This window comes from Vicugna pacos, chromosome 35 (assembly GCF_048564905.1).
Source record: "Vicugna pacos chromosome 35, VicPac4, whole genome shotgun sequence".
NCBI classification, from domain to species: domain Eukaryota; kingdom Metazoa; phylum Chordata; class Mammalia; order Artiodactyla; family Camelidae; genus Vicugna; species Vicugna pacos.
In genome coordinates this window covers 32,533,582-32,548,786 of record NC_133021.1, presented here as the reverse complement: position 1 = coordinate 32,548,786, position 15,205 = coordinate 32,533,582, and the positions used below count along the sequence as shown (strand labels likewise).

At 49.3% G+C, this 15,205-nt stretch overlaps 1 protein-coding gene across 1 annotated transcript in view; it reads right to left on the bottom strand.

Annotated features, from left to right (window-relative positions):
• Positions 1-240: 240 nt before the first annotated feature.
• The window catches only part of IL2RA (interleukin 2 receptor subunit alpha), a 40,288-nt gene continuing 25,323 nt past the window's right edge, over positions 241-15,205 (bottom strand). Inside the window, exons 2-8 of the mRNA XM_072955288.1 lie at positions 13,725-13,916; positions 12,111-12,215; positions 9,714-9,929; positions 8,504-8,581; positions 8,059-8,130; positions 6,812-6,878; positions 241-2,296 (exon numbers count right to left, since the gene is read on the bottom strand). Coding sequence (XP_072811389.1) covers positions 2,272-2,296; positions 6,812-6,878; positions 8,059-8,130; positions 8,504-8,581; positions 9,714-9,929; positions 12,111-12,215; positions 13,725-13,916 — 755 coding nt within the window. The 3' untranslated portion in view covers positions 241-2,271. The remainder of the gene's footprint in view (positions 2,297-6,811; positions 6,879-8,058; positions 8,131-8,503; positions 8,582-9,713; positions 9,930-12,110; positions 12,216-13,724; positions 13,917-15,205) is intronic.

Here is a 15,205-nt window from a genome sequence, read left to right as displayed (position 1 = left end):
ATTCCAGATATAATTGTTATCCTATGGTATTTTTCTTTCTGTTTCTGGCTTAACTTCAAGACCTCTTTATATTATTAAAAAGTATTGAGACACTCCAAAACCTTTTGTTTACGTACTTACATTTAGTGATATTTGCCATCCTTAGACATTAAAACCAAGCAATTAAAAAATATGTATTAATTATTTTATAAACAACAGTAACAAACTCATTATATGTTAACACCAGAGTGATGACAGCATCACATATGTAGCTTCTGGCACCGCTCCCCACCCCGTACACTGGTAAGAGAAGGATCATGAAAAAAAGTAAATAGCATTGTAATTACAATGGGGGGTTAGGGCGCCGCCCCTCCCTGCAGTAAAAAGTCCACGTGTAAGTTATAGTTGGCCCTCTGTATCCCCGGTGTCTACGTATCGATGGTTCCTCTGTATCTGCAGTTCTGCCTCTGTGGATTCAACCAACCACGGATCGTGTAGTACTAGAGGATTGACTATTGAAAAAAAAAATCCACATATAGGTGGACCCTCGCAGTTCAAACCTGTGTTGTCCAAGGCTCAACTGTATTATGAAAAAAATTTGGCTCCCATAGACCACCCCCTTCCCCAAAATGAGTAATGATAATTCAGCTTTACTCAAGTAAGACAGATAAGATTAAAATTTTTTTTCTAATCTGAGATTTCTCTCAATGTTAGTTTACCCAGAAAACATATATACTTGGGGGAATGCCGGCAGTGGAATCTGATTGTACTTGGTTCAAGGTCACAGAAAGGACAGAAAAGAGTTCTTTAATCTGGAATATGGACCTGCTGACATTTGCCCCCCCCCTTTTTTTTAAGTTACGCTTTCCTGCTTTCCTGCCCTTTCAGAGATGAAAACTGGCTGCTGGTTAAAAATTTTCCTTAACCTCATTATCAGGTGATTTTGTTCACCCAGGACATCTGAGTCAACTGATTGGAGAACTAAGATCTCACACAAGAGTCTGAACAAGAACCTTCGCTGACATCGCAGCACCTGACGCTGATTTTTCCAGTAGGAGAGGAGGGCGGGTGGGCCTGGGGAGGTATAAACCCAGCGGTTCTCAAAGTGTGGTCCCGGGACCAGCTATCACCAGCAGCAGGTGAATTCTCGGGCACCACCCCAGACCTGTTGACTCAGAACCTGGAGATGGGCCGCGCCGTCTGCATTTTATCAAGGCCTCAGGTGACTTTGATTTGCTCGACGTTTGGCTAACGGTGTGAGGACCACTGGCGTGACCTCTTCCGTGATTACCTTCTGTCAGGATAATCTCTGTGGCTTTCCTTACTTCCTTCTTCCTCTCCTTTCTTAAAACGCTGAATGTATTGCTGCCTCATCAGTGTTTTTACAGCACTTCTGTGACAATGTGCACGTCTGTGTCTGTGTGTAAACGTCAAATTCTTGCAGCTCAGAGGCCGAGTAACATTTATAGCCGTCCCCAAGAAACTAGTTCTTAAAGAGGCCCCCAGTCATGTTCAGCCAAAGCTCTGCGACAGGAATCACCCATCATTTATCCTTCTCCCAACATTAACGCCTGTGAAATCCTTTCAAATGCTGAAGCCTGCAGTCCCAAGGCCTTGGCTGCGCTTGGTGGGTGTCACCCAGAGATGATCCCACCACAGCCTCTGTTCTGCAGAAACTCCACATTGAAGGTTCAGTGCAAGGCAGCTAGTTTAGAGGCCTGAGCTAAGGACAAAAGGCTCCCTAATTCCCAGTCCCGAGTTCTTAGAGGGCATTCCTGAAAGGCTGTGACCAGGAGGACGAGCTAGTTACCCGGAGGCCGGGAAAGGATCCGCAAAGACCAAGGGACGAGGTCCAGTGACGCGGGGCAGAGCGTGTGCCTGTCTATTTACATTAGTGCGAGGGCCTTCCTTGGAATTTCTAAACAGGGAAGGTGGGAAAACCTTAGCATGAAGTGACTTTATACTGTGTGTGGTGTGGAGGGAGTTCCACGCTGGTTGTGCTTGAATTAACACATATACATAAAATAAGACTAAGACTTCAGGGGTTCTTGCCCGTTCCTGCAGCAGCCTGGGACTTGCTGCCTGGACACAGGCCAGGCTCACTCGCTGATACTACAGAGCTGGCTCTGACGGGGCCGCAGGTGCCTGGTGTTCTGCGATGTGGCTTCAGGGCTTTCCGAAACTCCCGGCACCGCAGGAGGTGCCTCTTGGATGAGTGTTTAGCATCTTCGATTTGGGTTGTGGTCCATGGCTTCGGCGGGCTGTTCTTGGCTTCTCAGCACTCTTCGTTTTCTAGATGGTTCCTCTACTCTTCTTCCTGTAGTGATGCAATCAAGTCATAATCACAGGAGTAATGCGGCCCCAAGGTAGATGTGGTCCCCACCCTACACGGACAGGGTACAGCATTCAACATAAGCCCCCATTGTGTCACCTGCTAACTTAATTTTTTTTGTTGAAATACTGTCAGTTATAATGTGTCAATTTCTGGTGTACAACACAGTATCCCTGATCTGCTAACTTTAAAGTCCCAGGATATGGTGACCTTCCCACACGCTGACCTCAAGGCCTCGCCATCCCTCCAGAAGCCAAGAACAGCAGCCCCGTGGCTCTCACAGCATGTTAATTCAATCACGGTGCAGTGACGGCGCTGAGGAAGAGCCTGGGAGCTGGACGGTTATGGGTGTGGAGGCCGTGGTCTCAGGGAAGGGACTAGAGGACAGGTTCTGCCTTGGGGTGACTCCCCTCGGGGTACACTACTCCATCCTCACTTCCCATTTCATCCTCGTGCGTAGTGACTACAGCCCCGCCGTCACACTCTAAAGCCCGGAGTCGCCCCGAGTCCTAGACTTTGCCCAGCCCTTACTCAGCATGTGGGAACATCTGGTTACCTCCTGCCTTGTGCAGAGCTCCCATGGGAGCCCCAAGAACTGCTGTGCTGGGAAATGTTTAACAACCCTCTCTGAAGTTTGCCTGTCTCCATGGTTTCCCGTTACGCCCAGTTTCAGGCTGCCAATCCCTGAACACAGAACTGGGGAGAGATGTGCAGGATGAAACCAGCACACATCGAGTACTTCCTCGATAGGGATACATGGATGCAAATCATGCTGAGACCACAGAAAGCAGCAAAATGTAGTAAAATAATTAGAAAGTGATGAATTTTGAAGACTGAAAATTTTGAAATTTTGAAAACTTTGTTTTAATATAACTTATTTAATTTCAAGTTTATGTACTTTAATTTTTAATAATGGCTGTGCTTAAGAACAGTTTGCAGAATTTCAGAAGATCTAATTTTCGGCTTTCAGGAGCCGGTGTAAGCCTGCCAGCTCTGGCCCTTTGCGGGCTCCTGGTAATTGCTCATAATGAAACCGTAACATGTAGGACTTCTGTTGGGCCACAAGAGGGCAGCCTCAGATGAAATTCGACGCTAGGAAGGATTTTTTGGACCAGCTCTTCCATAGAGAGGTCAATCTGAGTGTCCGTTTGTGTCTCCTGGAGATTGCAGTTCTGGGAGATCTTGTGGGAACTCACGGTTTCAGGACTTCTTTGTTTGACAACATTAACTCCAAACCTGTACCTCTCCCAGATAGCTTCATCCCCTCTGTGTCTGAAGGCTTTGGGTCTTTAAGCTCCCAAATAGAAAGATGCTTGACAGGTATCAAGTCCTGTCAGTGAAGCAAGGAGAGGAGCTAAGTATTGAGTCCTGACAGTCTTGGGCGCTTTACCGCTTCACCTCACATAATCCTGAAATACATCCCAGGAGTCAGCAGCATGCAGAGTGTGGTAGGCTACCAGGGACGGGAACAGTTCCTACTCTCATAACCTAGAGGGCTTATATTTTGCATGGCAATAATCTGTGCTTTTAAATTCACATGAAACCAAGAGTCTATTGTGGGCCTGACAATCAGCATAAGAATGGAAGGAGGATGGAGGGTACAGCTCAGTGGTAGAGTGCGTGCTTAGCACGCACAAGGTCCTGAGTTCAATCCCTAGTACCATCACCTAAAAAACAAATAAATAAACCTAATTACCTCCCCTCCTCAATACATAAATGAATGAAGTTCTGCTTCTTAAAAAAAAAAAAGAATGGAAGGACTCTGATGGTTTCTCTCTGGCTAGGCAAGATTGAGGATCAAAGAGCTTTGGGATTTTGGGGGGGTGAATCTGTGTCTTCTCAAGGTCTTCCTGGGGGTTTATGCCAGGGTTGGCAGAGTGCACTCTGGGGTGGGGGTAGGGGATTCCCTGGGTAGTGGGGAGAGTCACATAGTAGGTCCTTACAGTCCTCGTCTAAACTGAGGGAGAGACTGGCCGTGTGTGTGTGTGTGTTGTGTGTAATGATTTCACTCTATTGATTCGTCACAGTCAGTGCAGCGGCCCTCCAAGTTTGGTCCCTGGAAACAGGTGCGCCAGCATCACCTGGGGATCTGTTAGAAATGTGCATTCTCAGGCCCCTCCCTGAGCCCACTGGGTCAGAGACTCTGGGGCTGGCCCACTGGGAGAGGCTGATGCACTCAAGTTTCAGAACCACCTGCCTCTCGTGGTGAGGTGGGAAGCCCCATAAAAAAGACTGGCAGGACCCCCAGGCAGGGCCACTGCTCTCCTGCCAGCACCATCCGGTTCCCTGGCCCAGAGGCTCTATCTCGCTTTTTGCCTCTGAAAGGACTTATGCGGGGAGCCGCTCGTGACGGAGGGCTGCCGAGCACAAAACTTGGGCGTAAAACCCCAAAGTGCAGGGCGCCAGGCTCTGAGATTGAGGCTGTCGAGCACAAAGGATGGGCCTAAACTCCCACAGTGCGGGGCGCCCGGCTCAAAGGTCAATTGAGTTAGAACAATCTCTGTCCCGCCACCTCTTTTACTAAAGAATGCACCAGGTGCGCCTATGCCTGAGGAAATATCCTGAGCTATTAAGTCACAAAGGACCTTCAGAGGGAGAGATACAATCGGCACACAAGTCAGTGATCTTTTTAGAGAACAATCACCTGAGATAATAGCACACGAGTCACGATGTTAGCTTAGAGGAACAATGCCTTAGTTTATCATCTTGGTTCCAGGAACTCTTAATCTTAGTTTTACGAGAACTGTAAACAATAATGATGTCTGTAACAATATACAAGTTAATGATTTTAGTACACGTTGTTAATGTGCCTTAAAACAATACCTTTGCCTACATGCAGGAATGTATGAGCTAATGGGTTAAAATCATATAAATTAACTGCAAGAAATAAACTCGTAGTCCACTCTTGACCTAGCGTCTTGCGGGCTAGAGTGAGACCCTCTCAACCCCAACTTGTCTTGTCTTGCTGTCTCTTTGTTACGTCTTTCCTTTTCTCAGTCCTGCAGCACAGGTTTCTGGACCTGATCGATTGTCGGCTGGCTCCGACAGACTTACTCCTAGGAAAGTTCTATTGGTTCCCTGAGCTCACTCCTGATTGGTTATTTCCTTCACTCCTGATTGGTCCATTTCTACAAAGCTTGCTCCTAACTAGTCAACTTCTGTTATACCTTATTTGCATACAATATTGCAAAGTGTAAACTGGCAGCCTATAAAAGCCTGTGTAAACCGACAGACGGGGTCCGGAGCTTGGAGTGTTGACTCCTCTGGGCCCCCTGGCTTAATAAACCTGAGCTCTCCAACTCTCCCAGTGCTGCTTCCTCACTGGGTGGGATGCAGGTTGCTGTTACAACTGAGCTGTACCACGTTTTTCTGCAGCAGTGGGGCTACCTAAACTGATGTGTGCGTACTAGATGCGTTGGAGGAGCTTTTTAAGAAGTACTTTTTTTTGCCTGTGAATTAGTATATTTTAAATTATCTCTTTTCATGCATCTTAAATATCATTGTCTTTGTCACCACAGGGCCACTTTTTGACTTGTCTAAGTTTCCCCGAGCACATCACTTTCATTCCAGTACCCTTTGAATCCATGTGTCATGAAGACACTGGAAATTTTATCCCAAATCACAAATATCACATTTGTAACATTTTGTTTTGTTCACATTGGTCCTGTTAATTATACACATGATTTCCCCAACATGACCACAAAAGCACTAACTTTTAAAAAAGTCCCAGGCACAGAAGGTCAGAGGGTATCTGACTCTAGTCACGCGAACTGTCCGGACCAGGCAAGCCCGTGGGGGGTAAATCACGGGCAGTCAGGGAAGGGGACCTGGGGAATTGGGAAGTGCGAGCTTCTTTTTGGGGTGATGGAAACGTTCTGGAATTAGGTAGTGGTGGTGCACACACAACATTGCTAAAAACCACTGAATTATGCACTTTAAAATGGTTAAAATGATGAATTTCATCTCAATTAAAAAAAAAAGCGCACCGCTGTCGGGGTCCCGCTCAAGCATTGGGATTTTTATGCTCTCTCCGGTGGCTCTCAGCTGGGGCTGAGAATCCGAGTTCCCGCAAACGAGGCCACGCAGGGGCCACGCGGGCCAGGTTCCTGGTGCAGAGGGCGCAGGTGTGTGCGTCTAGGGGGCGCGCGCGGGGGACAGAAGTCTTGGATTCTGCCACCGTGTTTGCTTGGTTAACCTGCCTAAGCGGTGGCTGTTCCAAAGGCTTCTGAGAAGACAGGCCGCTACACTATTCGGAAGGTCAGCCCCCAGCCTGGCATACAGTAGGCGCTCAATGGATGGTCATTTCCTTGGCTTTGCCCTTTCCCCGCGGCTTTAAGTCTCTGGGTTGACTCTGGGAATGCGAGCCTGGCCGTTTGCCCTCAGCTTCTCCCCAAACGCCAGCGGTTGGCGGAGGAGGGGGAGGGGTGGGGCGGGTGGGGGAGGGGAGCCCCGCCCAGGTGCGTCCCCGGGGCGGGGCCTCCGGGATCACGCGGGACTCACCATCTCCGCTGCCAGGTGAGGCCGCTCAGGAGGAGGATGCTGATGAGCAGGAGAACGCAGCCCGCCACTGTCGACAGAGAGGCGGTTCAGCACAGACCCCGAGCCCAGGGCTGAGAAAGCCAGTCCCCCGTGAGTCCATCCCCCCACCCTCGGCAAAGGGCTCCCGGGCCGGTGAGCGCTGCGGGTTCCGTCCGCCGCCCCTTTTCAGACTGCAGCTCCTGCCCCCGCAGGGTTTCTGGGGAGGCGCCCCCAGAACTGGGGTCTGGGGACTGAAAGGGCACAAGCCTTTCTTCAGGGGTCTCCGCTCTTTCTGGAGGGAGCGAGCTGACGGGCACTTTCTTCAAAAAGGTTCAGAGGCCAGGCCTCAGTTAGAGAGGCCCTGAGTGAGGCTGGCGATGGGTGAAAGAAATGTTGAAATACAAAGATAAACGGTACACGCGTTAGCGCCTTCCGAAAGTGTTCGTATTTCTCAGATGCTACTTTCCTGTGGTCCTGGAGCTGTCGAGTTGTCTGTCTGTCTGTCTGTCTGTCTGTCTGTCTGTCTATCTATCTATCTATCTATCTATCTATCTATCTATCTATCTATCTATCTTAGATGTGCCTCAAAGCCTGTTTTTCTCCTCTCCCCGCTTCACTGAGAGGGAACTGACATGTAACATTGTCTCTGCTTAGCATGTTAGACTTGCTTTGAAATACCTGTAAGTTGCAAAGTGACGGCACCACAGAGTTAGCTAAAACCTCCATCAGGTCACAAAATTACCATTTCTTTTACCATTCTTTCTCTTAGCAACTTTCCAGTCTACGGGGCAGCATGGTTAACTAGTCACCACGCTGAACATTCGATCCAGAACTTACTCATCTTCTGACTGGAAGTGTGTGTCTTCTGACCAACATCTTCTTCTCATTTGCCAGCCCCCCTCCCCCACCAGGTCCCTGGTGACCGGCATTCTACTCTGTTTCTGTGTTTTCTTTCTCTCCCTGGTTCTACCACGCCCCTACAGCCTGGCCTCACCCCTCACAGCCAGGGGCTGGGTATTTTGTCCTTTAGCATCTGGTCCCGGGGGTCAGGAGGATGGTTTGAGACCATACAACTTCCTACAACGGAGTCCTGTGATTCCAAGTTATGTTAATATCTGGACTGGTCTTACATAGTGTAAAAAATTAGTTTAAACTAATTAAGCAACCAGCTCACCAACCCACCAAGCACCAGTCCCACGGTCTCTGGGGCACGTTTGCTCACTACCCACCTGCGATCTGATACTCAGTTGTAAGTATGAACGACGCCATGGTGGCAGCCACGTCTGTGTGTTCTTCAAAATCTGTGCAAAAGATGGAGGGGAAGACGCTAGTTTATTCTAGTTATGGGACTGCTCGGGCCCGGGGAGGCCCTGGCTTCCCAGGGGGCTAGACCCTCGGAGGCGGATGGAGAGACTGGGGGAGCGCTGGGCAAGCTCTTCATTTTTCCGCCTTGAGGAGCCCCCCCATCCTGTCTTGTTTCTCTGCTGACACCTGCCGCGTGGGAGGCCTGGGAGGTCGGATGCGGATGTGTGACCATCTCTGGCACCTGCTGGCAACTCTGACCCCTCTGCTGGGGGGGACTGTTCTGCTCTGGGCGGACTTCTCCCCTTCCCCACATGATGGTTTAATTGCCAAGCTTCACCTTCAAAGAAACCCTAGTGGAACCTGCAGTACCTGTCCTCTGGGTTGTTAAGGGACGGGAAGTTTCGCTCCCAGGAGGGGCCTCGGTGCTGAGCGGAGGATCTTCATCATCTGCGGGAGAGAGTAAGGATGCTTGTGGAACTGAAGGTGGTGGGGGGTGGGGAGCTCACACCCACCCCTCCCCCCCACCTCAGCTGACCCAAGACGCACTAGCTGAGGTGTGACTCTTGGTTCTAGGCACATTATCTGGGGGTGCCACACACACAGCTCTCCATCAGAGCCCCAAGGAGGTGGGTCAGTGGCCCCAGGAGAGCAGGAGAGAGGGACCTGTGACCCTGACCCCGGCTTTCCACGGAACTCTGAGCAGCTTTCATCCTGACTTCCTACTCAACCCTGGTTTCCTTCTGCAGTTTGGAAACAGGTCATCAGAATACAAATACCACTGAACTGTCAAACAAAGCAGAGATGCACAAAAGGATAGCTCTTCTCTGTGAAAGGTTCCCCATTGTTGGTGGGCACGGCCAGCAGGCCACGTGGCTCACTGAGGGCAGGAAACACAGCCTCCCCAGAGGATCCAAGAAGGAGGCACGGGGTCCGGGGACCTGGGGTGAGAGAAGACACCGCTAACAGTGTCAAGTGAAAGTGACTTGACCGTAGAAATAGTAACATGGTTTCAGAATGAAAATAGCAGAAGACCTCAAGTTAGGGGGCTTGTCTGTGTGTGTGAATGAGTGTGTTTGCTGGTGAAAAGTCCTCTGTCTGCACATTTGCACTGCATCCACGCTCAGGTGGGACTTACACCGGAGGCAGGGGCGTGCTGGTGGTGCAGCACTGCGCAAATACTGGGCTCACGTTGGGTGCCAGGAGGTTAGAAGGGGGTGGGCGGCACGCTGGGCTTTCCTTTTCGAAGGCGAGGAAGTCTTGGGAGCTTAGAGGAAGAAGGGGCGTCTCAGGACCAGCTAGAAAAGGGGGCAGCATTACTGCTGGGGAGGGGGCACCCGGGGTCCTCGGAAGCCCTTTCTTCCTCTTCCATCTCCTGCTACTTTTTCCCGCTCAGGGTCCGGGGGACCTCAGGTGATGGAAACCTTGCAGTTTATCTAGTCTATTTTCTAGAGTGAGAAAAACAGCGGCCCCAGGAGGTGAAGAGCCTTGCCCAAGATCACGTGGCCGGGGGTTCAGGAATTCCAGCCTGGTCTGCCGGAGGGAAGTGGTGGTGGGGGGGCCCACGGGAGCAGCCCCGAACCTGGAAACTGACTGTTCTCCGTTTCACTTCTGCACTTGAGCTGCGGCTGCGTCCACCTCGTCTTCCCTCTGGTCATCTCACAGATGCTCTTGCCAAGGCCTCTCCGCGGGTCCCTGAATCCCTGGGCGCACTGGTAGTGAACCGTCTGCCCCACCATGAAATGGTAAATTCTCTTCAAAGATCCGTGTTCCCAGGGTGGAGGCTCCTCACAGTGACCTGGAAGAAGGAAAGGAAGTTCCAAAGGCAAGTTGGGGAGGCGCTGAGAGTGAATCCAAGTTGCCTCTTTCTAGAGACTGGACCTTGGTTCTTTGTCCTTCCTCCCTCCCTCCCTCCTTTCCTTCCTTCCTACCAACCAATGAGTATTGGTAACATCTTCATGTCAGGCACTCTGTGGAAAGGCACAAAGACCCAGTCCCCCACAAGGAGCAGACAGTGGATTGGGCGGGGCAGTGTATGCAGGCAGAACGTGGGGAGGGTGACAGCTGAGAAACAGCTTGCTCTGTGAACGCAGAGGAATGAGCAGTTACTTCTGCCAGTGGCGAGGGATTTGCTAAATGGACGGGTGTGGAGTCATCTCAGCTGAGGGCTGGGGGGGGGCTCAAGCCAGCTTGTGGAGACCACCTGGGTCCCCAGTGCTAAGTGAGGGAGCGCACCCTCGAACTGCAGCTGGTGGTCATCTTGGGACCATGGGGAAGGACTGGGGACAAATCCAAAGCCAGGAGGAGGGGAGCACCAAGGTCATCTTGGACAAATGGAGCCTGATCTCTGATCGAGCCATGCCTGAAGCCGCCCCATGCGAGCCCTTTTAAGGCCTCTGAAAATTCCCCATGCTCAGTAACTTTCCACTCACACAACTACAACCAAGCCTGGCTGACCTTTAACCCCGGAGATTATGCCCTGTTCTGATTTAATCTCAGAATCCATGCTCTCCCCGCCCCCCAACCTAGACATGTGGAAACACGTATCCCCTCCAACCCCAGACATGGGAGGCTGCATGTATGCTCTGACCTTCCACAGCCTCCAGCACCCAACATACCCTCTGCCAGCAGGAGCCCTATAACCTGTAACCCCATAACTCCTCTGCAGCAGGAACCGAGGGTCCCAGCCCCAGCGGTCTGCTCTACCGCAGCGCCTTGCAAATCACCGCCGAACCTGTGTGTTAGTCTCAGACTCAGACTGCCTGACAGCCGGCAAAATTCATAGCCATCCAAACCCATCTGAAGTGGGTTTGCTGCTGCCAAGAAAAAACCTCCAAATTAAGACAGTCTGTGAAGCATCCTTTAGCCAGAGCGAGCTGGTTATCTCTTGAGTAAGGACAGCACACGCTGACCTCTTGAGAAAACTTTCAGTAATTGTGGAGGGAAATGTGGGGGAAGCAGGGACAAAGAAGCCACTAGATGTGTCCTGAAACCTCGTTCCAGCGCAAAGTTGGAGTGGAAAGGGCTGGAAACTTCATGCTGCCCACAGCCCCCGAAATAGTCATTGTGTCTTTTTGTTTTTAATTAGTAGAGGCTGAAAGTAAATTCAAACTAGTTTGAATAATCAGCAATATCCCTACTCGAATTCGGGGGGCCCGAAGCCTGCTTTCAGTCCTCTTACATGAGTTTAGCCAAGTCTTTAAATGTCTCTGTGCTTCAATTTCTTCAGTGAATTGAAGTCATATTTCCTCCCCGACTCACTGGGCTTTGAGGTTTGAATGCAGGCATGTATAATGTGGTGGAGTGCTTTCCAGGGTTGTGAAATTAGCATCAGACCACTGGGTCTTGTAAGGTCATCTGGTCCCCGCAAAGCTCAGCTCTTCCTAATGGCCTCTCTTTCTCCCTGACATTATGTCTTGACTTCAGCATCATTAATTTTGGAACATTGGGGCAGCCACTGGGTAACAGGGCACTTGCTCACCCGCCGCCCATCAGCGGGGAGATGTGTGCCCGCAGCTTCGAGACTCACTGGTGCGGCATTGCACACTTTTCAGCCCTGTCCTGTAAGAAACATCTGGAAGTAAATTGCTTTGCTTGGAGGGCACTGTCTGGTACTTAAAGGGAAAACAGAGCATTTCCTCGAGGGCAGGGACCACTGTCTACTGGGTTTGCATCTTCTGGCCGCAGTGCCTGGCACAGTGAGTCCCCAGATGCACTTTTTGAAGTGAAGTGAAGTGAAGTGAAGTGAAGTGAAGTGAAGTGAAGTGAGTTGGAATTCTATCTGGCCAGCTCCCAAATCTGGAGGAAGCCCAGAGTCCAGGTTGGCTGCTGAAATAGGCTTGAAATGCTGGGCAAACAGTCTGCAAACACTGCATACAGTGTCCTTAGAAAAGGGGACAGTGGGACAGACTCTCCTCCTTTGGGGAACGCATCCTATGCTTGCAAGGGCATGGTTGGCTCGTCCAGAGGCACCTCTTACCTGGCAGCTTGACCTGGTCTGTGGGCTGCATTTGGCCTTGCATTTCTGTAGGTGTTTGTTCCTTCTGTTCTTCGGGTCTGGGGGTGACTTGTTTTACTGGGGCGGCTGGAGAGTACGGATGGAAGGAGGCAAATAACGTCACAAATGCGTCAAAGAGAAACCGCTCTCCCTGCGTTCAGTCACTCAGAAAGGGTGCCTTTCCAGCGCCTGTGATGTGCCTGGCCACACAGGGGGCTGGGGTTATGAAGATGAACCCGGGGTGGGGTCTCAGTGGGGCACGTGCATGGCCAGCCCAGCACTGGCCTGTCAGTCAGGATTTGTGTACATAATGACAACGGCCTATACATATTTCTGAAAGAACAGAGATTTTTCTGGTGGAATTCTTTTTATGTGTGTCTCCCCTAAAAGGACTCCTTTTTCGCCACTGACCCATCAACACTGGGCTTGGGAGTGAGTGTGACTATGACAAGGGTGATAACTCCACAGGCCACTCACCCACCCCTCTGTGTCCCCAAGGCAGTTCATTTAAAAGTTAGAGAGAAGCCATCCCAAAGCAATGACAAAAAAAACCTGTCCTGTAACACGCCTCTTTGTTGTAAAGATTTTGTCAAAAAGATACCTGCACCCCAATGTTCACAGCAGCACTGTTTACAACAGCCAAGACAAGGAAACAACCTAAATGTCCATGGACAAATGACTGGATAAAGAAGCTGTGGTATATTTGTACAGTGGAATACTACCCAGCCATAAAAAAGAATAAAATAATGCCATTTGCAGCAACATGGATGGACCTGGAGATTGTCATTCTAAGTGAAGTAAGCCAGAAAGAGAAAGAAAAATACCATATGAGATCGCTCATATGTGGAATCTGAAAAAAAAAATGACCCAAATGAACTTATTTACAAAACAAACAGACTCATAGACAGAACAAACTTACGGATACCAAAGGGGAAAGGAGGGGAGGGACAAATCAGGAGTTTGGGGTTAACAGATACACCCCACTATACATAAAACAGATAGACAACAAGAATTTACTATTCAATATATTGTAATGACCTACAATGGAAAAGACTCTAAAAAAGAATGTGTGTGTATATATATATAAAAAGCTGAATCACTTTGCTATACACCTGAAACTAACACAACATTGTAAATCAACTATACTTCAATTAAAATATTGTGATAAAAGACGCATAACATAAACTTCACCATATTGACCATTTTTAAGTGTACCGTTCAGTACCCTTAGCTGTAGTCACATCACTGTGAACTAGAATTATTTTTACTTGTTTAGTGACTGTTAGCACCGTGTCTGTCCCTCCCTCCCCCTAAAGTGTAAGTTCCCTGGGGGCCTGGTCTGTCATAGCCCCTGTGCCTAGAACAGGCCTTGGAACTAGGAGACTCTCATGACGTATTTGCTCAGTGGATGACTATTCCAAGAACCACTAAGATTAGTTGTCACGTAGATGGGGCTGGCCGATTTTTGTCTGTAGGGCGGAGGGAAGAAAAGTTGAAGCCGTGTCTCCCCCTTTGCTGCAGTGTTTGTCTCTCCCTCGGCATTTCCGAATGGGAACACTTACAGGTCCGGTCGCACTTCCGAATGGAAACACTTACAAGTCGGGTCGCACTGACATCTGTTTTCCCAGAAAGAGTGGCTGGAGTTCCCTGTGCAGAGCATGTAGGGCGGCCTGCTGCTCGGCCTGCGGAAGCCTTTCTCGCAGTCACAGTTTAACATGGTGCCGACCTCATACCTGAGGATCTTGAACATGGCATTTCTGATATCTGGTGGGTCGTGAAGACAAACCTCTGCCAAAGCAACAAAACAAAACAAAAAGCAAATGAAGTGCAGGAGCTTCCCAGCATGGGCGTAGTCACCACGTAATAATCTAATCACACGTTTCCTCGCTTCATCGAAGGGGCTTACAGGTACCCGACTTTTTCCTGGAAAGAAACTAAGGCTGTCACCGCATTTCTTTAGAAACCTTCCTATCAGAGATCACTCACAATTTAACTTCAGCCAAGTTCACCTCCAAACTACAATGTGTTTCAAACTAAATGAATGGAAATGAGTGAGGCTTTATTCTAAATATGCTTCATGCTGAGCGAATTTAGAAAGAAAGAGAAGGACCGAGGGCTATGAGGAAAGGAAGAGAGGAAAGCTGTGTGGATTTGATCGAGGGACAACGTGTGCCTGTGAGAGATAATTTGCAGGAGATAAAGATTGTCCAACTTTCTGCAATGAATGATTCTGTAGGGCTTTTTTCTTTTTTTGGAGAAATATGTGTAAAGTGCTTCGCTCAATGTCTGGTGAGTAGGAAATGTGTGTTTCTCACCCACCTACGCACCTCTGAGTTTACCAAATTCCTCCTCATACCACAAAGACCTGACTCTCCCTTGGCCCGAAAAAAGGTCACTGGTTTCCCACTAAAGGTACTCAAAGAAGCGGCCGAGCGCTCAGCTACTGGGGGGGAGAGGTGCTGGTCTCATCAGAACGACGATTCCACTGTATATCTGATGACAAGTTCTCCTGCTTTAAGAGATGAGATTTTATGGAAAAGTCACAGGTAGGATAAGAGCAGTGGACGGGAAGGACCACAGGAAACAGGAGAGAGTGAGGATCAGGGGCCTCGCCACCCAGCACAACAGGCGCCAGGTCCAGGCTGATAGGAAAGACTATGTAAGTCTTCAGTGGCCAAGACAGTATATATGGGCAAAAGGACAGACAAACAGAAAAATGAAACGGAATAGAGAATCCAGAAATAGACTCACATACGTTGGGTTTTCTTTTTTTTTAGAAACATACCATGGCAATTCAATGAGGGAAGGAAAAATCTCCCCAAATTCTTCTGGAATAAATGACAAATGTGTAGGGAAAAAAGAACCTCACTCCATGTACAAAAATTAATTTGATTGCATTTCTAAACTGAAAAGATCCGTACACCAGATCCATACGTTACAGGTGTAAACATACAAGGTTAAATTGTTAAGCCTCTAAAAGAAAGGCAAGCAGCTTTGCAAGCTACAGACAGGCCAAGACTTCCTGGAGAAGACACCAAAGCACTAACCATGAGAGAACATTGAATTAAAAATTTCTG